General features: G+C 38.5%; 1 protein-coding gene across 1 annotated transcript in view; it reads left to right on the top strand.

The window, feature by feature from the left end:
• The window catches only part of SPTA1 (spectrin alpha, erythrocytic 1), a 67,680-nt gene that overhangs the window by 24,832 nt on the left and 22,712 nt on the right, over positions 1–20,136 (top strand). Inside the window, exons 18-30 of the mRNA XM_060032283.1 lie at positions 1,227–1,349; positions 2,938–3,155; positions 3,981–4,073; positions 5,789–5,926; positions 7,147–7,298; positions 7,935–8,121; positions 9,276–9,377; positions 13,784–13,875; positions 14,764–14,908; positions 16,450–16,631; positions 18,599–18,698; positions 18,813–19,010; positions 19,880–20,023. Of these exons, the coding sequence (XP_059888266.1) occupies positions 1,227–1,349; positions 2,938–3,155; positions 3,981–4,073; positions 5,789–5,926; positions 7,147–7,298; positions 7,935–8,121; positions 9,276–9,377; positions 13,784–13,875; positions 14,764–14,908; positions 16,450–16,631; positions 18,599–18,698; positions 18,813–19,010; positions 19,880–20,023 (1,874 nt within the window). The remainder of the gene's footprint in view (positions 1–1,226; positions 1,350–2,937; positions 3,156–3,980; positions 4,074–5,788; positions 5,927–7,146; positions 7,299–7,934; positions 8,122–9,275; positions 9,378–13,783; positions 13,876–14,763; positions 14,909–16,449; positions 16,632–18,598; positions 18,699–18,812; positions 19,011–19,879; positions 20,024–20,136) is intronic.

Below are 20,136 nucleotides of genomic sequence, written 5' to 3'. Positions count from 1 at the left end.
GTCTGCAGATAGTTTGAGGGATCTGGGATCCAGTAGCAAAGTTTGCCCTCAGGTCTTTCTCCTTAGACTCTTGAACATTTTTCCTGCTTTCCAAAAAATAAAGATTTTTTAATAATTCATACTGAGAAGTTTTCCTCCTAAAACCAGACATGAAGAATGCCATGAATTTAAGGCCTCTGGGAAGAGCTAAAGTAACCATCATTTTGCTACTTGCTCTAAGTTATTGCCAAGGTCCTTGGCTGAGCGGTCATGGTTAGCGTTTGAGGTCACAAGTGTTTTTGTTTATATTGTCAGTGACTCCCTTTTATAAGGGGAGCTATCACAAGGATATGTATGAGCTATTGCAAGGATAAAAGGGGTGAAGCAGCTGATAAAGTACATAATTTCCTTTCCTTTGGAATCAGTCAGTCCACCATTGTTAGTGCCAGGACACTTGCATTGAAATACAGAAAAAAGTGCACATAAATATAATGCAAACTTAATATACATGTATTGGGTACCTCTGTGAGAGGCTGGACCATATGACAACAGAGGGGCTAGTCTGGGAAAATATCCTAGAACAGAAAAGATCTCTTTGAGGGAGAGACAGGCATAGAGGGTTTCTGGAGACATTTAGTGTGAACTATATGGAAGAAAATTTTGGAGGAAAGAGAGTTGAGGTGTGGACGGGAGACAGGGAGGATGAAGTAGACAGCTGGAACTGGGGACTTTAGAAGCAGGAAATTAACGGTACATAGTATTTATTATGTGCTTGTTAGTGTTAACCAACGAGTGAGGCACTTTTTGTAAGTTATGTCTAATCTTTACAAAGAAAACTACAAAACAGTTATTTTTAGTTTAGAGGACTTAATAATTTTCTGGCATCCATAAAAATAAGCAAGTAGAAGATCCTGCTTTTTATACCACAGTATGTTGAAAGAAAATTGGTTGCACGAAATTATTGGAAGTTTGAGCTGAAGAGTTACGTGCCTTTCTACTTATCATCCAAAGAGAAGAGTGATTTATTCATTGTCTTTTGTAGAATAATGCATTTTCTTAGTACAAAGAGGCAAGGGGAAGAACAAAGCTGAGCAGAGTTAATTCAGACAAACAGCATAAATTTTAGGAAGCCCACTTAATGAACTTCACTGGGAAGAACTTGTAGGTCCAAGAGTTAAAAAGAAGTACATAGCTTCTTATTATTCTGTGTACTACAACAACGACCTTGAAATTATTTTTATCTCTAGGCAAGGACCTGATTTCCTCCAAGAATCTTCTGAACAGACACCAAGTCATCCAGGCTAATATTGCCAGCCATGAGCCACGCATCCAAGTGATAACAGAGAGGGGAAACAAAATGGTAGAGGAAGGTATGTATGATTCAGATTGAATTGACCTGTCATCACTGTGCCAGATTTATGAGAAGTTTTTTTTTCAATTTTAGGGCTTCATTCCTTTATCTACTTTGATACTTTTACCTGTATAATTTTCCTTCTACACGAAGTTCCTCTAACATTTCCTGTAGTGAAATCCTGCTAATAATAAATTCTCTGGGCTTTTGTTTTGGTCTAAAAGACTTCCTTTTGCTTTCATTTTTGAAACACATTTTCACTGGATATAAAATTCTTGGCTGATATTGTCTTTCTCTGAGCATTTTAAAGATGCTGCTGCACTGTCTTCAGACTTGCAGAGTTTCTGGTGAGAAGTCTTCTCTCATTACTATCTTTGCTCCTTTGTATGTAAAGTCTTTCTTCCCTCTGACTCTTTTATCACTGGTTTTCACCAATTTGCGCCAATTTGATTACAGTATAACTTGGTGTAGTGGTCTTTGTTTCTTTAGCTTTGCAATCATTGAGCTTCTTGGATCTGCTTTCTTATGGTTCTTCCAGGGAAGTTTTTATTCTGGAACTAATTTAGAGACTAGTTCACTACTAAGGTATAACCCTTCTGAGGATACTACCTCATGTATTATAATATCTTTCCACTTTGGCAGGAGCTAATTTTAATTATTCACAGCCCTATGTGACCTTAGGAGTTTTTTGGCCTACTGCTTTCCAGTCTTCTTTTCCTTACCCTTGAAGAGCTTCCTGACACATGTGTGCAAAGGAGTAATCAGTCACATACTTCATGGGACCTCTATGTGTATCCCCAAAACTCCATCCCCAGTACAGCACCCTTCTCAGTACTCTGCTCCACAAGCTCTAGCTGTCTTGTCTTCCCCCAACTCTGATCTCTGTCTCCTCAGAATGGTGTGATTGCTAGTTCTATTTGGGCTAGTCCTCCCAGCACTGCAGTCTACAGACTGCCCCAGGCATAAACTGTGGCAGTCATAAGGCATAGCTCATTTCTTTCCCTTCTCTCAGGAGTCACACTCCTCTGCTTATCTTCTGAAAATCATTGTTTCTTACACTGTGTCTTGTTTTCTAGTTGTTTAGGATGGGAGAACAATTCCTGCAGTAATAAATCTTTTATGGGTAAAAATGAAAATCTGCTGGTTGATTTTTGCTGACACTTCACTGTATTTTCTTGGTTTATCTGTGGAGGTGTTCACCAAATTCTAAAAAACATACTTAACACAATCCTAAGAATGAATTTTAATTCATTGATATTAAAAAAAAAGAAATGAAAATCTGCTGAATTTTTTGCTTAAGCTAGAGAATACACATTTTTGGAACTCTGAGCAGTACCCACACATAGCTATTTTGTTTTCAGTCTGTATATCAGAGATTGTACCACCCAATTCACCACCACACATATACCCTATCCCCCATTAGCATCTATTGATGCTTAATCTCACTTATGACATCCCAGTTCCCAGGAACTTAGGTGAAATGTCACATTGACTACATGCAGCATCATTCTCATGGCTCCCTTTCTCTCTCCCAGCTCACCAAAAGGATTAAAGTATAGTGGATATTAATGAGGGTAAAATTCTCCTTTTCTATAACTACTCTATAGGACACTTTGCTGCAGAAGATGTGGCCTCTAGGGTCAAGAGTTTGAATGAGAATATGGAATCTCTCCAGGCTCGAGCTGCTAGACGGCAGAATGATCTTGAAGCCAATGTCCAGTTCCAGCAATATCTAGCTGACCTGCATGAAGCAGAAGCATGGATTAGAGAGAGGGAACCTATAGTAGACAACACTAACTATGGGGCTGATGAAGAAGCAGCTGGGGTAAGGTGGGCACAGGGAAGGATACTGTCTAGTACTCACCAAATTAGTACCAAATTAGAACCTGATTAGATTGTGTGACAACTACAGGTTTTCTCAGATTTTTCGGAGTTTCCAGAGTGATAACCTTTGGCCTTCATCTGCTGGGATAACCTGAGTTAACAGAAATCCCAAAAGATACACCACATTTTCCTAACCCCACAGAGAGCCATAGTTCTTAGAGATTATCTAAGCCCAAAAAGGCATGACCAGACATCTATGCCTGTCTTGGTCCCATCCTAAATTTCCCAGACTGAGCTTGGGATTTCACAAACCAACCATAGTTTTAACACATACTTAATTACTTTATTGTAATAAAGCCAGGCAGACAGACACGTTGGGGCAAGAAGAACTTCTAAGGTCATAATTACCCTTTATATCCATTTCTTTGTTTTGCTTATTGTCCTATGGTCAGCCAGTATAGTATTTCACAAACCCTATGCACTAGAAATACTTGACATGGGCATCTAAAGTTATGCCAATATTTAATCCTACAAAGCAATGTTTTCAGCAGTATCCTCTTTCAACTGTGATGTGCATTGAGAAAACACTTGTGCAATTTGACTTTATTTTGATTAAAGCAAATATATTGATATTGTTGTTCATTTAACTCTTATTTTCTTGATACTTGCAAATTTAGAGTTAAAAAATTTATTATATGTGGAAAGTGTCTCTTACCAGGAATTAGGACAATAAGTATAACACAAAACAATAGTTGAAACACTCCCCAGGGACGCTTAGTGTTCTTCCTGTGTTTGCTTCTGATGATCTTCCCATCAACAAATTCAGGCTCTTCTAAAGAAGCATGAGGCCTTTCTAGTGGATCTGAAGGCTTTTGGAAACAGTATGCAAGCTCTTCGGGATCAGGCAGAAGCCTGCCAGGTAAGAAGGACTTAGGTATGACAAGAATCACATTCTCCACCACAGAGGAAAAGGAATTAGGAGATTCTCTTTCTTACCAGTTTTTACTTTACATGGTCCAGGAAGCAACTGCAATAGAAAATAATAAGTCCTGTGATCTTTAGACAGGCGCTGTGGCATCTTTGTAGCACCTACAGAGATTTAGTTTATAAGAATTTCTCAGTAAGTATTATCATTTATTCACTGGTATATTATTTTTTTGCTTTCCTTTTTCATTTTATACTTTCATTCTCTGTTTTTTCCTATTTCTTTTATTTGCATCTCTCCTCTTATATTCCCTCCTGATTTATTTCCTCCCTTTCTTAGTTTTTTTTATACTGACACTTATTAAATGTCTACCATGTGCAAGCATGAATAAAAAATAATCCTGACTTGAAGGAAAATTACAGTCTATTAGGTCATAAATTTTAACAAATAATTGCATATAATAGATATATGAACAGGAAAAAGAATCTCAAAGATAGGAGTGTTTCATTCTTTTGAAATGAGAGTGCTGGAGGATAGGAAAATCTTCATAGCTGAGGCAAACCAGTTTATTTTTTTTAAGGGTAGTTTACTATGCAGATAATGAGAAGAAGGGCTCTTCTAGTGAATAAGCTATGAGAGCAAATGCACTGAAGCACAAAACAATCAAGTGTATTTGGGAAATGGGAAACGCAAAGGACTGAGAATGTGAGAATGGCTAGACTGCAAGGTGAAAATAAGTGTCCTGAAGAGTGATGGGAGCTGCAATCAACTAAATGATATGGGTATCTCCTAGTATAGTGGAAGCAACAGAGACACACTTCTCACATTCAAGAAATTCTGTCTTATGAGGGGCTCTGAATCCATACACTGGGAGTAGAAAAGACATAGACTCACTCTGTCAAGTCAATATATATTTACAGAGCTTTGGTGCTGTGCCTTCCTCAAGCTCTGCACAGTGGGTGCCTACACAAAAACAGGTGAATTTATGAATTGTAAGTTATGAGGAAGCAGTACTTAAAGGATACAAAATCAGAAGGATATGTAAGGGGAAGTACATCTTCAGCTCCAATCTGAAGAAGGTGTGGGCCATTGCTTATGAAGAGGGATTATATTTTGTTCATTCTCTCAGAGATATGATATTTGGGAAAAATGAAAATCAGAGAAGACCATACCTTAGAGGACAGGTTAAAAAGGAGAGAGAGACAAGATATTTGATCTCAGTTTATGTTCTCAATTTTTAAAATTCTGTGGCCTTTCCTGTGCTGTAGATCACTCATCTCTAAAAAAGAAAGTCCACGGTTGTTTGACAAAATGCTTTAAAGACCCAGGGAATGGAGAAGGTGATGAGAGACAGTGGGTCTCTCACTTTCTCAAAAACTTTTCTGGAACATGGATGCATACAATCCTTTATTGCCTGCTTAAGAACTGGTAGTTTAGAGCATTTAATATGTTTTTGAAAACTTACATTCTTACTTGCTCACTCTGTGTTCATATATCCCAGCCCACCTGTCCCCTGAGAAGTGTTAGGATGGAACGATATCTCTGAAGATGGCATATTGCAATAGCTCTGTTACTGGCAGCCATGTAAGAGATTTCAGCCAGGGGCTCCTCTCTCCTGCAAGGTGCAGGGACGGCCCACCATGGGTAGGCTGTACAGGGAAATCTTTCCTATGGGTGACTGGCTTGTTCTGCTTACTGTTTTTGTTCAGCAACAACAGGCTGCACCCGTGGAGGAAGCTGCTCGAGAAGAGAGGGTTGTGGCCTTATATGACTTCCAGGCCCGCAGCCCCCGAGAAGTCACCATGAAGAAAGACGATATCTTAACACTGCTCAGTTCCATCAACAAGGTGACTTTCCCTTCTACCTTTCTCCCCATCAACAGGGTGGCTCTTGCAGTCAACTCTCCCAACCCTGCCAGATACCCATATTTTAACCAGCCAATATTTTTCTATTTCTCTCTCTCTTAAATAACCATAATTTATTGAGCAGTATCTTTCCTTCAGATGCTGTGTAGGATCCTGTACATATCTTTTGAGATTATAATACCAATTTTACAGTTAACAAAGTGAGGACTCAACGAGCTTAAGTAACTAGCCCAAAGACATGTAAGCCATGAGTGACAATTCTGTAATATGTTTACAGGATTAAACTGCCTCTTTCTTCTCATCTTTCCTTGCTCTTCTGACCCAGTGTTCCTAGTAATGGAACAAAAATGGCTGGTGTTAAGAGGAGCCTGTTCAAGGAGAAGTCTTTTGTCAACTTAGATTTTCTTTAGCCCTTATGACTGTGAGAATACTGACAAAGTATTGTCTAGGATTTTAAATATATTTCTCATAAGAGCATGAGAAATATTTTTATATTCTAATGCTTCATTAATCTCCAAAAATGATTGAGAAGAAAACAGAGAGCTTGGGATTTGTTACTCTGAGGCCAAGTAATTTTTTTAGAGAAGCAAGAATTTTATTATCAAATAAGCTGTGTTCCAGTCCTCTTTTCTCTTTGCTCAGTCTTTTTCATTTCACCACATTATTCTCTGAGGATGTTAACTCCATTGCAGTTAGTATAGCAACCCTCCTGTGGAGATCAAGGTCATACTTAAGCATAAAGCATTTGCATAGGTGAATTTCAGGGCAACACACAATTTTTAGGGGCTCTGGGAGAGGGATGGTGAGAAGTTATTATACAATATTGTCATATACAGGTGCTTCACCCACAAAAAGCCTAGTTCAGTCCTGGCCCTATGGGTTTTTTGTGAATTCCTAGTGGACAAAATGCGCCATCATGAAGAGAATGGCTGTCAGTTTTTGAAAACCTCATCAAAGTTAAGGATCTAACATCAAATATCAGATTCCTTGATTTAAGAGGCTTATCTCTGCACTTCCTGCAACTTCTGATGTATGTTCTTTGTAATATATAAACATTATATGCTACCCATAAGCAATGGTTTGCTTCTTCTGGCCATCAGCCTGTCCCTTTGCCTAGAGACTTAGTTATGAGGGTTAAAACTTCTCCTATATGTGGCTTTTCCAAGAACTAAGGAAGAAATGGGGATTTTCTCTCCCTTTAGGACTGGTGGAAAGTGGAAGCTGATGATCAGCAGGGCTTTGTGCCAGCTGTCTACGTCAGGAAACTTGCCCGTGATGAGTTTCCTATGCTCCCGCAACGGAGGCGAGAAGAACCAGGCAACATCACCCAGCGTCAGGAACAGATTGAAAACCAGTAAGTTCTGAAGGCTGGAGAACAGAACAGTGTTTGGCCAAACATTCCAGATTGGTCAAAAACACGTCTTACGATTCTATATCTGTTAGATTAAGGATGCTTTGCAAATTCACAGATTTTAAGAGCTGAAAGTTAACTTAGGGTAATTCAAACCCTTTACTTTTTAAATGAGGAAAGGGAACCCCAGAACCATTAAGTCAAGTGCCAGATGTCAGACACATATTAGGGTCACGTATTCTGACTCCCTGCCTGGCAATCTTTCACTCTTTCAAGGTTATCAAAAGGTCTTCTGACTTCTGTGTGAACTTTGTTTACTATGCCAGGCTACTTCATATCCAGTTGTCAATAGGAATGTGAGATTTTCACTTCTATAGAATGAGGAAGACGTATTGACAGTCATACTGTTGGAACATTGACATTTTTATTGTTTTTAAATGGAACACTTTTTTCTCTCTCTTCTCAATGCTATTTTCCTTCCATCTTTATTTCCTCTTCTCTTTACTGTTTTCTTTTGATTTTTTCCTCCCTCTCATTTTTGTCCCTTTCATTCTTCCCCTTTCTCACCCTGCTTCTACTCTTCTGTGTTTTCTCCATCTCTTATTCCACATTTCCCATTCTCTTTGTTTCTCCACCCAGGTACCTTTCTCTCCTGGATCGGGCAGAACAACGCAGACGTCATCTATTGCAACGTTACAATGAGTTTTTGCTGGCCTATGAGGCAGGAGACATGCTGGACTGGATCCGAGAGAAAAAGGCAGAAAACAGCGGGGTGGAATTAGATGATGTTTGGGAGCTGCAGAAAAAGTTTGATGAGTTCCAAATGGTGAGAAAGAAGAACCAACTCCTCTAGACAGCTTTACGAGGGCTATCATCCTTTCCTTTTACCCCGTATCTCCTCCTTAGTAACTCCTTAATTTCATATTTGCTAAATATCCTCCCCCAAACTACTGAGACTTCCACATTTCAAATATTTCTCTGGGTATTACAAGTGGAAGGAAAATGCAGAGGAAACTAGTCACCCTGACTTTGCAGCCTGCATTTCCTGCCACTCCCACATCCTACTGGAAGTGCTGGTCCCCCAGAATCTTTACAACTTGTCCTATACTGTCTTTTGTTCCTGCTTCCCAGGTTGAGATGGGGTGTTGTGAGACTCTTGCAAGGTCTAATTATGGGACAGAAGTTTGGATGGAAAGGTGGGAAGAACAACCTGACTTTACAACCAGACAATTTCTAATTTTCTGCCTACCTAAAACCTTTCCATTCTCCTTTATTCTCTCAGATCCATTCTATTATTTTAACTAGCAATTAGTATAAACTACTTCCTTCTTTCTTTTCCATATGGTACTTTCCTTACACATGGAATACAAAGCTATACAAAGCTATCAATCAATCGATAGATAAAGATAAAGTACATATGGAGACAGAGAGAAGTGAAAGAAAGGAAAGGGGAAAAAAAAAGGGTACAATTTATAAAACAATACCAAGAATGAGACTTCCATGAGAAAACTCATTAAAAGGCCATTGCATAGTGAAATAAGCAATGTCATCACCATAGACGTGGTGATGAGTTCCCTAGAGCTGCTACAACATCTTAATATAAGCAAATTGCAACTCAGACAATGAAATTCTACAAAAAGTGAAGGAATTTGTATTGGTAGAAAGAACATTACGTGGCTCAGGTATAGACCCCTTTGATGGTATAATTTAATCCAGGGAGAAATCTAGGAAAATTAATGTGCTCCATAATCCATATAAATAACAGCTCTCTTGTCATGTTTTTGATAGCCACTGGGTATCAGGGAGTTTAAAGGTACTCTTCTTTGTGGCAGACTGGAGGAAGGCAGTTTGCCGTGTACTGCAAATGTGGTTAGCAATACGTTTTAACCCGTAGCCAAGTCGGGGCAAAGATGAGCAGGTAAGTATGAAAGATTCTTGAGAAGGAGATTTATACTGCTTTGGATACATTTTCCCACCTAGGATTTGAAGACCAATGAGCCTCGGCTGAGGGATATCAACAAGGTGGCTGATGATCTTCAATTTGAAGAGCTTCTGACACCAGAAGGAGCTCAAATACAGCAGGTAACTATGGCTCCTTCTTTCTTCTCATTACCAGGTTTGGGGAATCTTCATTTCATTTTAAAATGCTTAATTTCATATCCTGAAGATCAACTAGAACATGCAGAAGGTAATGGCAGTATGGAGCTAACTACAGGAAAGGTCAAAGGAAATAGTTCAGATAGTCCAGCCATGTATCCATTTTAACTGATCTGAAATCTATAAATTGCCACACACACCCCCCATCGCCCCAAGAAATTCAGTGATCAAATGCATGAATACAAAGAAAAGGCAGATAAAGGAGCTATGGCAGTGCGAAGTGGTTAATCAAGAAAGTTTACTGGAGGAGATACTCTGGTAAAATCTGATGAAAGAAGAATATAGGTAGTAGAGATGGGGGAGAAGGCATTCTAGACCTGACTCAGATTTGGACTTGTGGTTCCATAAGAGATGTAATGAATTAATAGAATGTCTAGTCCAGTTCTCTGAGTCGTCATAAACCAGTGAGGATGAATTCTCTGCCTCCTTTTGTGGTAATTGACCTGGGGTAAGAGTGAGAAGGAAAGTGCATAGGAACAATTTGCTTACTCTCTACAGTAAAATAGGGCTCTAAGAAGCTACCTGGTTTAGTCATTTCAAGACGCAGAATGGTATTATATTTCTCACAGAGAAAGGTAATACCTTCTAACTACCAAGGCAACACTTTCCACTCACTTTTCAGAGGTTGTAATGTATCTCTGTGGCAGCCAATAGCAATTGCTGCTCTAAGGTTCATTGTTCCACCCTAGAACATCAGTTTCGGAAGAAAACTAATTCCTTTCTTAGCTACAGTGGCATAGATGAGACCCAAGTTCAAGCTATCCAAGAAAGAAAGAAACCTGTGCATTTTGTAAAGGAGATAAGATGAAAACAACCAGGGTTTAAGCCCCATCTAGTCTTTTTTTAAACATCTTTACTGGGGTATAATTCCTTTACAATGGTGTGTTAGTTTCTGCTTTATAACAAAGCAAATCAGTTATACATATACGTATGTCCCCATATCTCTTCCCTCTTGGATCTCCCTCCCTCCCACCCTCCCTATCCCACCCCTCTAGGTGGTCACAAACCATCAAGCTGATCTCCCTGTGCTATGCGGCCACTTCCAACTAGTTATCTATTTTATGTTTGGTAGTGTATATATGTCAATGCCACTCTATCACTTTGTCCCAGCTTACCCTTCCCCTCCCCGTATCCTCAACTCCATTCTCTAATAGGTCTGCATCTTTATTCCCGTCTTGCCCCTGGCTCTTCATGACCTTTTTTTTTTTCTTTTTTAGATTCCATATATATGTGCTAGCATACAGTATTTGTTTTTCTCTTTCTGATTTACTTCACTCTGTATGACAGTCTCTAGGTCAATCCACCTCGCTACAAATAATTCCGTTTCATTCCTCTTTATGGCTGAGTAATATTCCATTGTATATATGTACCACATCTTCTTTATCCATTCACCTGTCGATGGGCATTTAGGTTGCTTCCGTGTACTGGCTACGGTAAATATAGAGCTGCAATGAATATTTTGGTACATGACTCATTTTGATTTATGGTTTTCTCAGGGTACATGCCCAGTAGTGGGATTGCTGGGACGTATGGTAGTTTTATTTTTAGTTTTTTTAAGGAACCTCCATACTGTTCTCCATAGTGGCTGTATCAATTTACATTCCCACCAACAGTGCAAGAGTGTTCCCTTTTCTCCACACCCTCTCCAGCATTTCTTCTTTGTAGATATTTTAATGATGGCCATTCTGACTGGTGTGAGATGATATCTCATTGTGCTTTTAATTTGCATTTCTTTAATGATTAATGACATTGAGCATTCTTTCATGTGTCTGTAGGCAATCTGTATAGCTTCTTTGGAGAAATGTCTAGTTAGGTCTTCTGCCCATTTTTGGATTGGTTTTTTTTTTTTTTTTTTTTTTTTGATATTGAGCTGCATGAGTTGCTTGTATGTTTTGGAGATTAATCCTTTGTCAGTTGCTTCATTTGCTAATATTTCCCCCCATTCTGAGGGTTGTCTTTTGGTCTTGTTTATGGTTTCCTTTGCTGTGCAAAAGCTTTGAAGTTTCATTAGGTCCCATTTGTTTATTTTTGTTTTTATTTCCATTTCTCTAGGAGTTGGGTCAAAAAGGATGTTGCTGTGATTTATGTCATAGAGTGTTCTGCCTATGTTTTCCTCTAAGAGTTTGATAGTTTCTGGCCTTACATTTAGGTCTTTAATCCATTTTCAGTTTATTTTTGTGTATGGTGTTAGGGAGTGTTCCAATTTCATGCTTTTATATGTACCTGTCCAGTTTTCCCAGCACCACTTATTGAAGAGGCTGTCTTTTCTCCACTGTATATTATTGTCCCCTTTATCAAAGATGAGGTGACCATATGTGCATGGGTTTATCTCTGGACTTTCTATCCTGTTCCATTGATCTATATTTCTGTGTCTGTGCCAGTACCATACTGTCTTGATTACTGTAGCTTTGTAGTATAGTCTGAAGTCAGGGAGCCTGATTCCTCCAGCTCCATTTTTCTTTCTCAAGATTGTTTTGGCTATTCAGGGTCTGTTGTGTTTCCATACAAATTGTGAAATTTTTTGTTCTAGTTCTGTGAAAAATGCCACTGGTAGTTTGATAGGGATTGCATTGAATCTGTAGATTGCTTTGGGTAGTAGAGTCATTTTCACAATGTTGATTCTTCAAATCCAAGAACATGGTATATCTCTCCATCTGTTTGTATCATCTTTAATTTCTTTCATTAGTGTCTTATAATTTTCTCCATACAGGTTTTTTGTCTCCTTAGGTAGGTTTATTCCTAGATATTTTATTCTTTTTGTTGCAATGGTAAATGGGAGTGTTTTTTTAATTTCACTTTCAGATTTTTCATCATTAGTGTATAGGAATACAAGAGATTTCTGTGCATTAATTTTGTATCCTCGTACTTTGCCAAATTCATTGATTCACTCTAGTAGTTTTCTGGTAGCATCTTTAGGATTCTCTATGTATAGTATCATGTCATCTGCAAACAGTGACAACTTTACTTCTTCTTCTTCCAATTTGGACTCCTTTTCTTTCTTTTTCTTCTCTGATTGCTGTGGCTAAAGAGGAAATCAGAAAATACCTAGAAACAAATGACAATGAAAACACAACGACCCAAAACCTATGTGATGCCGCAAAAGCAGTTCTAAGTGGGAAATTTATAGCAATACAATCCTACCTTAAGAAACAAGAAACATCTCAAATAAACAATGTAACCTTACACCTAAAGCAATTAGAGAAAGAAAAAAAAAAAGAAACCCAAAGTTAGCAGAAGGAAAGAAATCATAAAGATCAGATCAGAAATAAATGAAAAAGAAATGAAGGAAATGATAGCAAGGATAAATAAAACTAAAAGCTGGTTCTTTGAGAAGATAAACAAAATTGATAAACCATTAGCCAAACTTATCAAGAAAAAAAAGGAGAAGACTCAAATCAACTGAATTAGAAATGAAAAAGGAGAAGTCACAACTGACACTGCAGAAATACAAAGGATCATGAGAGATTACTACAAGCAACTGTGTGCCAATAAAATGGACAACCTGAAAGAAATGGACAAATTCTTAGAAATGCACAACCTTCCGAGACTGAACCAGGAAGAAGCAGAAAATATGAACAGACCAGTCACAAGCACTGACATTGAAACTGTGATTAAAAATCTTCCAACCAACAAAAGCCCAGGACCAGAAGGTTTCACAGGCGAATTCCATCAAACATTTAGAGAAGAGCTAACACCTATCCTTCTCAAACTCCTACAAAAAATAGCAGGGGGAGGAACACTCCCAAACTCCTTCTATGAGGCCACCATCACCCTGATACCAAAACCAGACAAGGATGTCACAAAGAAAGAAAACTACCAGCGAATATCACTGATAAACATAGATGCAAAAATCCTCAACAAAATACTAGCAAACAGAATCCAACAGCACATTAAAAGGATCATACACTGTGATCAAGTGGGATTTATCCCAGGAATGCAAAGATTCTTTAATATATGCAAATCCATCAACGTGATACATCATATTAACAAACTGAAGGAGAAAAACCTATGATCATCTCAATAGATGCAGAGAAAGCTTTTGACAAAATTCAACACCGATTTATGATAAAAGCCCTCCAGAAAGTAGGCATAGAGGTAACTTTCCTCAACATAATAAAGGCCATATATGACAGACCCACAGCCAACATCGTCCTCAATGGTGAAAAAGTGAAACCATTTCCACTAAGATCAGGAACAAGACAAGGTTACCCACTCTCACCACTATTATTCAACATACTTTTGGAAGTTTTAGCCACAACCATCTAGTCGTTAGAAACCACTGAGCTGTCTGAGTTAGCTCCCTAGCTAAAGTCTGTGTTTGCCTCTTTCAGGAGTTGAATGCCCGCTGGAGGTCCTTGCAGAGGCTGGCAGAGGAACAGCGCCAGCTGTTGGGCAGTGCCCATGCTGTCCAAATGTTTCACAGGTAAGAATTTTACCTGAAAAGCAATGCTACTCTAGAACCCACTCAAGAACTGCCAATTCTACTTAGTATAGTAGATCCATAGCTATAAATTTAACCCTTCTTCCTGGAGAAAATCAGAAATCAGGTGCTTCAGTAGTAGATTCCTCACTTGGCACATAGACTACTCCCAGACAACCAACTTGAATTTTCTAGTACCTAGGCTTGGGCCCTTGTACATACATAATTACCAGTCTTTATATGTTTTCATGATAGTGAATGAAAATTGAAATTGAAACAAGAGGTTTAAGTAATTACATTTCTGACCTAGAAGTAGACAGTAGAGGGCAAGAAACATCACATTGACTCTAACTGTTGATTCAACAATTTTTTTATGTTTGATTTCCAAATCTGTGTCTACACTAAGAAACACACACAACTAATTAAGCAAACAAATGAATGAACAAGACTAATGAAAACCAAGCACCTTTACTGTGTATAAATGTATTTTTGAATATTCAGAGACGGGAAAACTGAAATTCAGACAGGTCTTGTTTAGAATGGCTTAAGATGGAAAATCATGAAACATAACAGTTAAGCATGGAGCTTTGCCATCAGGCTACCTGGTTGAAAGTTAGGCTCCACCATTTGGCAGTGGTATAACCTTGAAACAATAGTTAACTTCTTTTTTTTTTTTTTTCTGCTTAGCCTCTTAAGCTTTAGTTTTCTCATATGTAAATGGGACTGGTAATAGTAACTAGGCCTCAAGTAGTTGTTGTAAAGATTAAGTACACCTAAGTTCTAACACATTACAAAGGATGATGATGATGGTAGTGATGACTTCTTTGTGAACTCAGCTAGTCTGCCTCTAGTATGCCTATTATTCTTAAACTCTTCACTCTCGTGTACCAGAGAAGCAGATGACACCAAGGAACAGATTGAGAAGAAGTGCCAGGCCCTCAGTGCTGCTGACCCTGGCTCAGACTTGTTCAGTGTTCAGGCCCTTCAGCGACAGCATGAGGGCTTTGAGAGAGACCTCATACCCCTGGAGGAAAAGGTGAGACGTGCTTTTAAGCTTTTCTAACACGTTCATCTTCATATTTATACCTATTAATGTCCTTTTCTTTGGTTTTATTGTCGAGTCTCTTATTCTTATAGTTTTATCCTACTCCATACTTGTACTTTTATCTTATTCCATACTCATAATTTTACCTTGTCCCTAAGGCAAGTCCACTAAGAGGGCATGCCCCAGAACCATTCACATGGAGGGAAAACTTTTTAAATTGTTGAAAATTATAGTTGATTTACAATGTTGTGTTAACTACTGCTGTGCAGCAACGTAATTCAGTTATACATACATATATATATATATATATATATATATATATATATACATTCTTTTATTATATTCTTTTCTATTATGGTTTATCATAGGATATTGAATATAGTTCTCTGTGCTATACAGTAGGACTTTATTGTTTATCCTTTCTATATAGAAAAGCTTGCATCTGCTAACCCCAACCTCCCATTCCATTCCTCCCCCAACCCCCTCCCCCTTGGCAACCACCAGTCTGTTCTCTATGTCCATAATTCTGTTTCTGTTTCATAGATAGGTTCATTTGTGTCATATTTTAGATTCCACATATAAATGATGTCATATGGTATTTGTCTTTCTCTTTCTGACTTACTTCACTTAGTATGATAATCCCTAGTTGCATCAATGTTGCTGCAAAGGACATTATTTCATTCCTTTTTATGGCTGAGTAATATTCCTTTATATACATACCACATCTTCTTTATCCATTTATCTGTCAATGGACATTTAGTTTGTTTCCGTGTCTTGGCTATTGTAAATGGTGCTGCTGTGAACATAGGGGTGCAAGTATCTTTTGAATTATATAGATTTGTCTGGAAAAATGCCCAGGGGTGGGATTGCTGGATCATAGGGTAATTCTATTTTTAGTTTTCTGAGGAACCTCCATACTGTTTTCCACAGTGGTTGCACCAAATTACATTGAGGGAAAATATAAATGAACTTGTAAATGAACTTCCTACTATCTAAGTACCTCTTTAGTGAGTTCCAATAGGCCAGAACTTAACCAATGTTAGTTGGAGGTCAGCAGCCTCAGATAAATAGGAAATGGCCAGGTCTATGCCTGAGTATGGTACAGAGTTTCCTTAGCAAGGGATTGAAGGAGATTAATCCTACTCTGACCAAAAAATGAACTCTAGAGCTTGCCAAATACACTCTGGAAAAATCAGAGACATCATAGAACTTGCATTATCATGTAAAGCAAAAAGAAGCACAGAAAATGTCTACATTGAAAAGATTTTCACATTAAAAATTAGACACTTGCCACCAACCAAGTCAATCACCCTGCCTGGTAGCCTTCTTATATATTTATTTATTTGTTTGTTTATTTATTTATTTTTACAAAGGCTTATTCTTAAATGTACAATATTTTATAAAGTAGCAAGGTGTTCTTGTACCTCATTGAAGTCTATTTGAGGAAGGAGCACCACCGGGGCTTGAAACTCTTCCTTTGTTAGGATTCAGGTGCGACTCCAGGCTGATTGTCAGAGCTCTTGACTTCCTAGGTGGCTGTATTGGGGGAGACAGCAGATCGGCTCAGTGAGTCCCACCCAGATGCCACCGATGACCTGCAAAGGCAGCGACTGGAGCTGAATCAGGCCTGGGATGACCTGCTGGGGCTTACGGAGGAACGTAAGGAGAACCTACAGGAGGACCTAAAATTCTTCCTGTTCCTCAGCCAGGCCAGGTAAAGCTCCAGAGGCAGACTTCCACCAGGTGGGGTGGGCAATTTCCAAGTCTGGCCCATGAGTGGAGCATCTAGGAGCAGTCTATGTACAGGTGCTCTTCACTGCTGGGTTTGGAGTGTACCTCTAGGTCCAGATTGTACCTCCGGTAAGGCACAAAATTCTCATTTTCAATATTTCAAGCCAATTCCTTCAAACTGAAATATTTCAGTTTGAAGGAATGTGAGATTATCTATGCCAATTAAGTAAGTTTCTATAGAGTGTATACTATATATAGGGTGCTATAGCAGGAATTACAGGATATGGGGAGGGAGTAGTCTACTGGAGAAGCAAAGAAGAATACAGATAACCATGGTAGAACATAATACATCCCAAAACACACATCCTAACAAATAGATGGAACTATGCAAACAAAAGTGTGAGAATAAGAAAGGTACAGAATATCCATGATGTGGGGACAGCTAGAGCCTGGGTTTTGTATGTCACAGGGGTAAGGAGAACTAGCAAGAGATGAACTCAGAAATGTTAAAATTAAGTCCTGGAGAAGTTTCACTGCCTTGCTAAAGACTTTAGACATTATCACGTTTTAGCAAATATGCACTTTATCTGTGGAACAGTTCTCACATTCTGCCCCATCATATCAGTCTGCTGAGAGGATCATTTAGAATTGAGGGTTCAGGAAGTAGTAGTTTGCAATGCAACACTTTTGAAGAAAAAAGGGGGCAACTTTGGCAAATGATTGCAGTTGCTCTTGGCAAACCCCTCCCCAATTCAGGGTCTCTGGAAAGCTATAGTTTTTCATACAGTATAAATAAGTAGCATCCATACTCTTTCCCCCAAATCATATATATGCTCATCTATCTCTGTATATATAGGTTCTACCTGTAATTAAGATTCCAAGTTAAATGCTGCCTCTTTCTCTTTATGAAGTCTTACTCTTCAATATTTCAAAAGTAATATCCCCACCCTCAGAGCAACTCTAACACCTTATTTTATCTCTTTAGGACAGTCTTGCTTTTTAGTACTTTTTAAAAACATGTATTAGTGTCTATGTTTTGTTTGCTTTTTTTTTTCTTCTTTCAATATAAAGTGTGAGCTCCTGGAAGGCACAAATATATCTCTTTCACAATGTTTGGTGCGTAGTAAACACCCAATAAAACTTAATTGTTTAAATAAGTGAATAAATAAGTTTACAAAAGAAGAGACCATTTTGTCCTAAAGCTACTGATTCCTGTTTAGCAAACAAGAGCAAGGGCATTCTTCATGAGATGCTTAATCTGACCATCATATATAGTTTTTTAAGTCAGTGCATTATTATTTGACATTTACCATCTGGAGCAGATGGACTTGAGCTCTCCTTGCCTAATTTCTTGACTGCTAAAAGAGTGGGAACTGGCCCTGATTTAGTCAATAGCACAGGAGTAGGGGGTGGGGGTGCTATGTGTGTGTATGTGTTGGACAGAATCATGTACTGGATTCTATTGGGAATAAAAGTAAGAAGAAAGACATGCCTTCCCTGAGATTCTATACTAAAATAGATCTTTAAACCCAAGATCTATCCACTTTAAAGGAACAGGACTTGTTAGGAGTAATGGAATATGTACCAGTCCAGGATTCCAGTGTCTGGGTTCTACTCCAGATGTCTGCTTTTAGTTTTAGCACATGGGCAAATTGCTTACATTCTCTAGGCCAACTTCTGCATCTCCAAAATGGAAAGAAAAGAATTCCCAGAATTCTACACAAAATTATTGCAAGAATCAAAAGAGATAATAAGTGAAGAAAATTTCAAAGGCAAGGGAATGCTATTATTAAGTTATAAAGTGAAAACAACAAGTCTAAAATTTGTGAAGTATATAAACCTGATAGAAAATACTGATATGGAAATGTTTTCTAGAGGAGAAAAAGCCCAAGGACGGACAGTTCTATAGCAAGTTACAAGGTTCTCTTGTCAATATGTCTCTTTCTCTAGGGACCAACAGAATTGGCTCAGTGGCATTGGTGGCATGGTATCATCCCAGGAGCTAGCTGAGGATTTAACTGGCACAGAGATCATGATAGAGCGACACCAGGTACGGTTACAAAAGCCGTAGTCCCTGATCACATGACCTCACGACCTTCCCTCATTTTACAGCTTTGGTGAGATGTTACTGGCCTCCACAGTCTCTGCCCCCTTTTTGCCACAGGAGCATCTTGCTGAAATGGAGGCCGAGGCTCCCACCTTCCAAGCCTTAGAAGACTTCGGTACAGATCTTATAAGCAGTGGGCACCGTGCCAGCCCTAAAATTGAAGAAGAACTTCAAGCTGTCAAACTAGAGAGAGATGAGTTGGAGAAAGCTTGGGAACAACGCAAGAAGATGCTAGATCAGTGTCTTGAATTGCAGGTACTGCAAATTCCCAATCACTAGGCAGGATTAGCTACACTCTGTTTCATCTATGCAATTTTATGTGGTTAATACAGGTGCTTATTTCACTGGACTTCCATGGTGAAAGCATAAGGGCATCTCTTGATTATTTGACATTGTATTTCCTGCTCTGTAGACTGTTCATTGTGGTGTTCTTTACTCCTTATTCCTGTTAAAAAAGCCAAACAAAATAGGGGTCAGTCCCAGGGCATGGGGGCATAAAATTGGGTGATTATACTTTATTGATTGATTGAGGGTTTGATTGATTGTGTTTTATTGAGAACCTACTGTGTGCAGGGCCCTGGGAACACAAAGATTAGTAAGATAGTGTCCCTTTCCTAAAAGTAATGAAATTAGACATGTAGGCAGATCATTCTCATACAGTAAGATAATTACTGATAAAATGTATGAGTGTTTTGAGATTATGGCAGATGGAGTGATTAACGTTTTTGAGGGAAGGGAGTGAGAGTGTCACAGGTTACCCTAAAAAATAGTGTTTACCAGAGTCCTAAAGAAATAACCAGCCAGTATTTATGTATAGGATATGGGAAATAGTGAGAGTATTTCCTATACTCCAAGGATGGAGTATAGCTTATATGAGATATATAGAGATATATAGCTCATATATACTTATATGAGAGTATAGCTTATATGAGAACATAAAACGTGTTTTCAGGGAAGAGTAAAAGGTCTAGTATATCTAAGATTTATGGTATAAATGTTTCTTGGAAGAATATTGGCACACCTTACAGGGTCCCTTATATCAATATCACAGGAGACTGGGGAGATAATTTCCTCTGTCCACCTGGAATGAATATATCATATACGTTCAACTTTATTCCCCATAGTTTTTCCGAGGGAACTGTGATCAGGCTGAGAGCTGGATGGTGGTACGTGAGAATTACCTAAGGTCAGATGATAAGGGTTCCTTAGACAGTCTGGAGGCCTTGATGAAGAAACGTGACGATTTGGACAAAGCAATCACTGCCCAGGTAATAACAACTAACATAAGAACTCCAATAATAGCTATTAGTAATAATAACAGAAATTCTACACATGTTTGTGGTTTATACTTATTTTAATTCCCATTTGATTCTTAGAGAAA

Source organism: Delphinus delphis, chromosome 1, assembly GCF_949987515.2.
Source record: "Delphinus delphis chromosome 1, mDelDel1.2, whole genome shotgun sequence".
NCBI classification, from domain to species: domain Eukaryota; kingdom Metazoa; phylum Chordata; class Mammalia; order Artiodactyla; family Delphinidae; genus Delphinus; species Delphinus delphis.
Note: the sequence above shows the minus strand (reverse complement) of the source record. Positions and strands in the feature narration are given on the sequence as shown.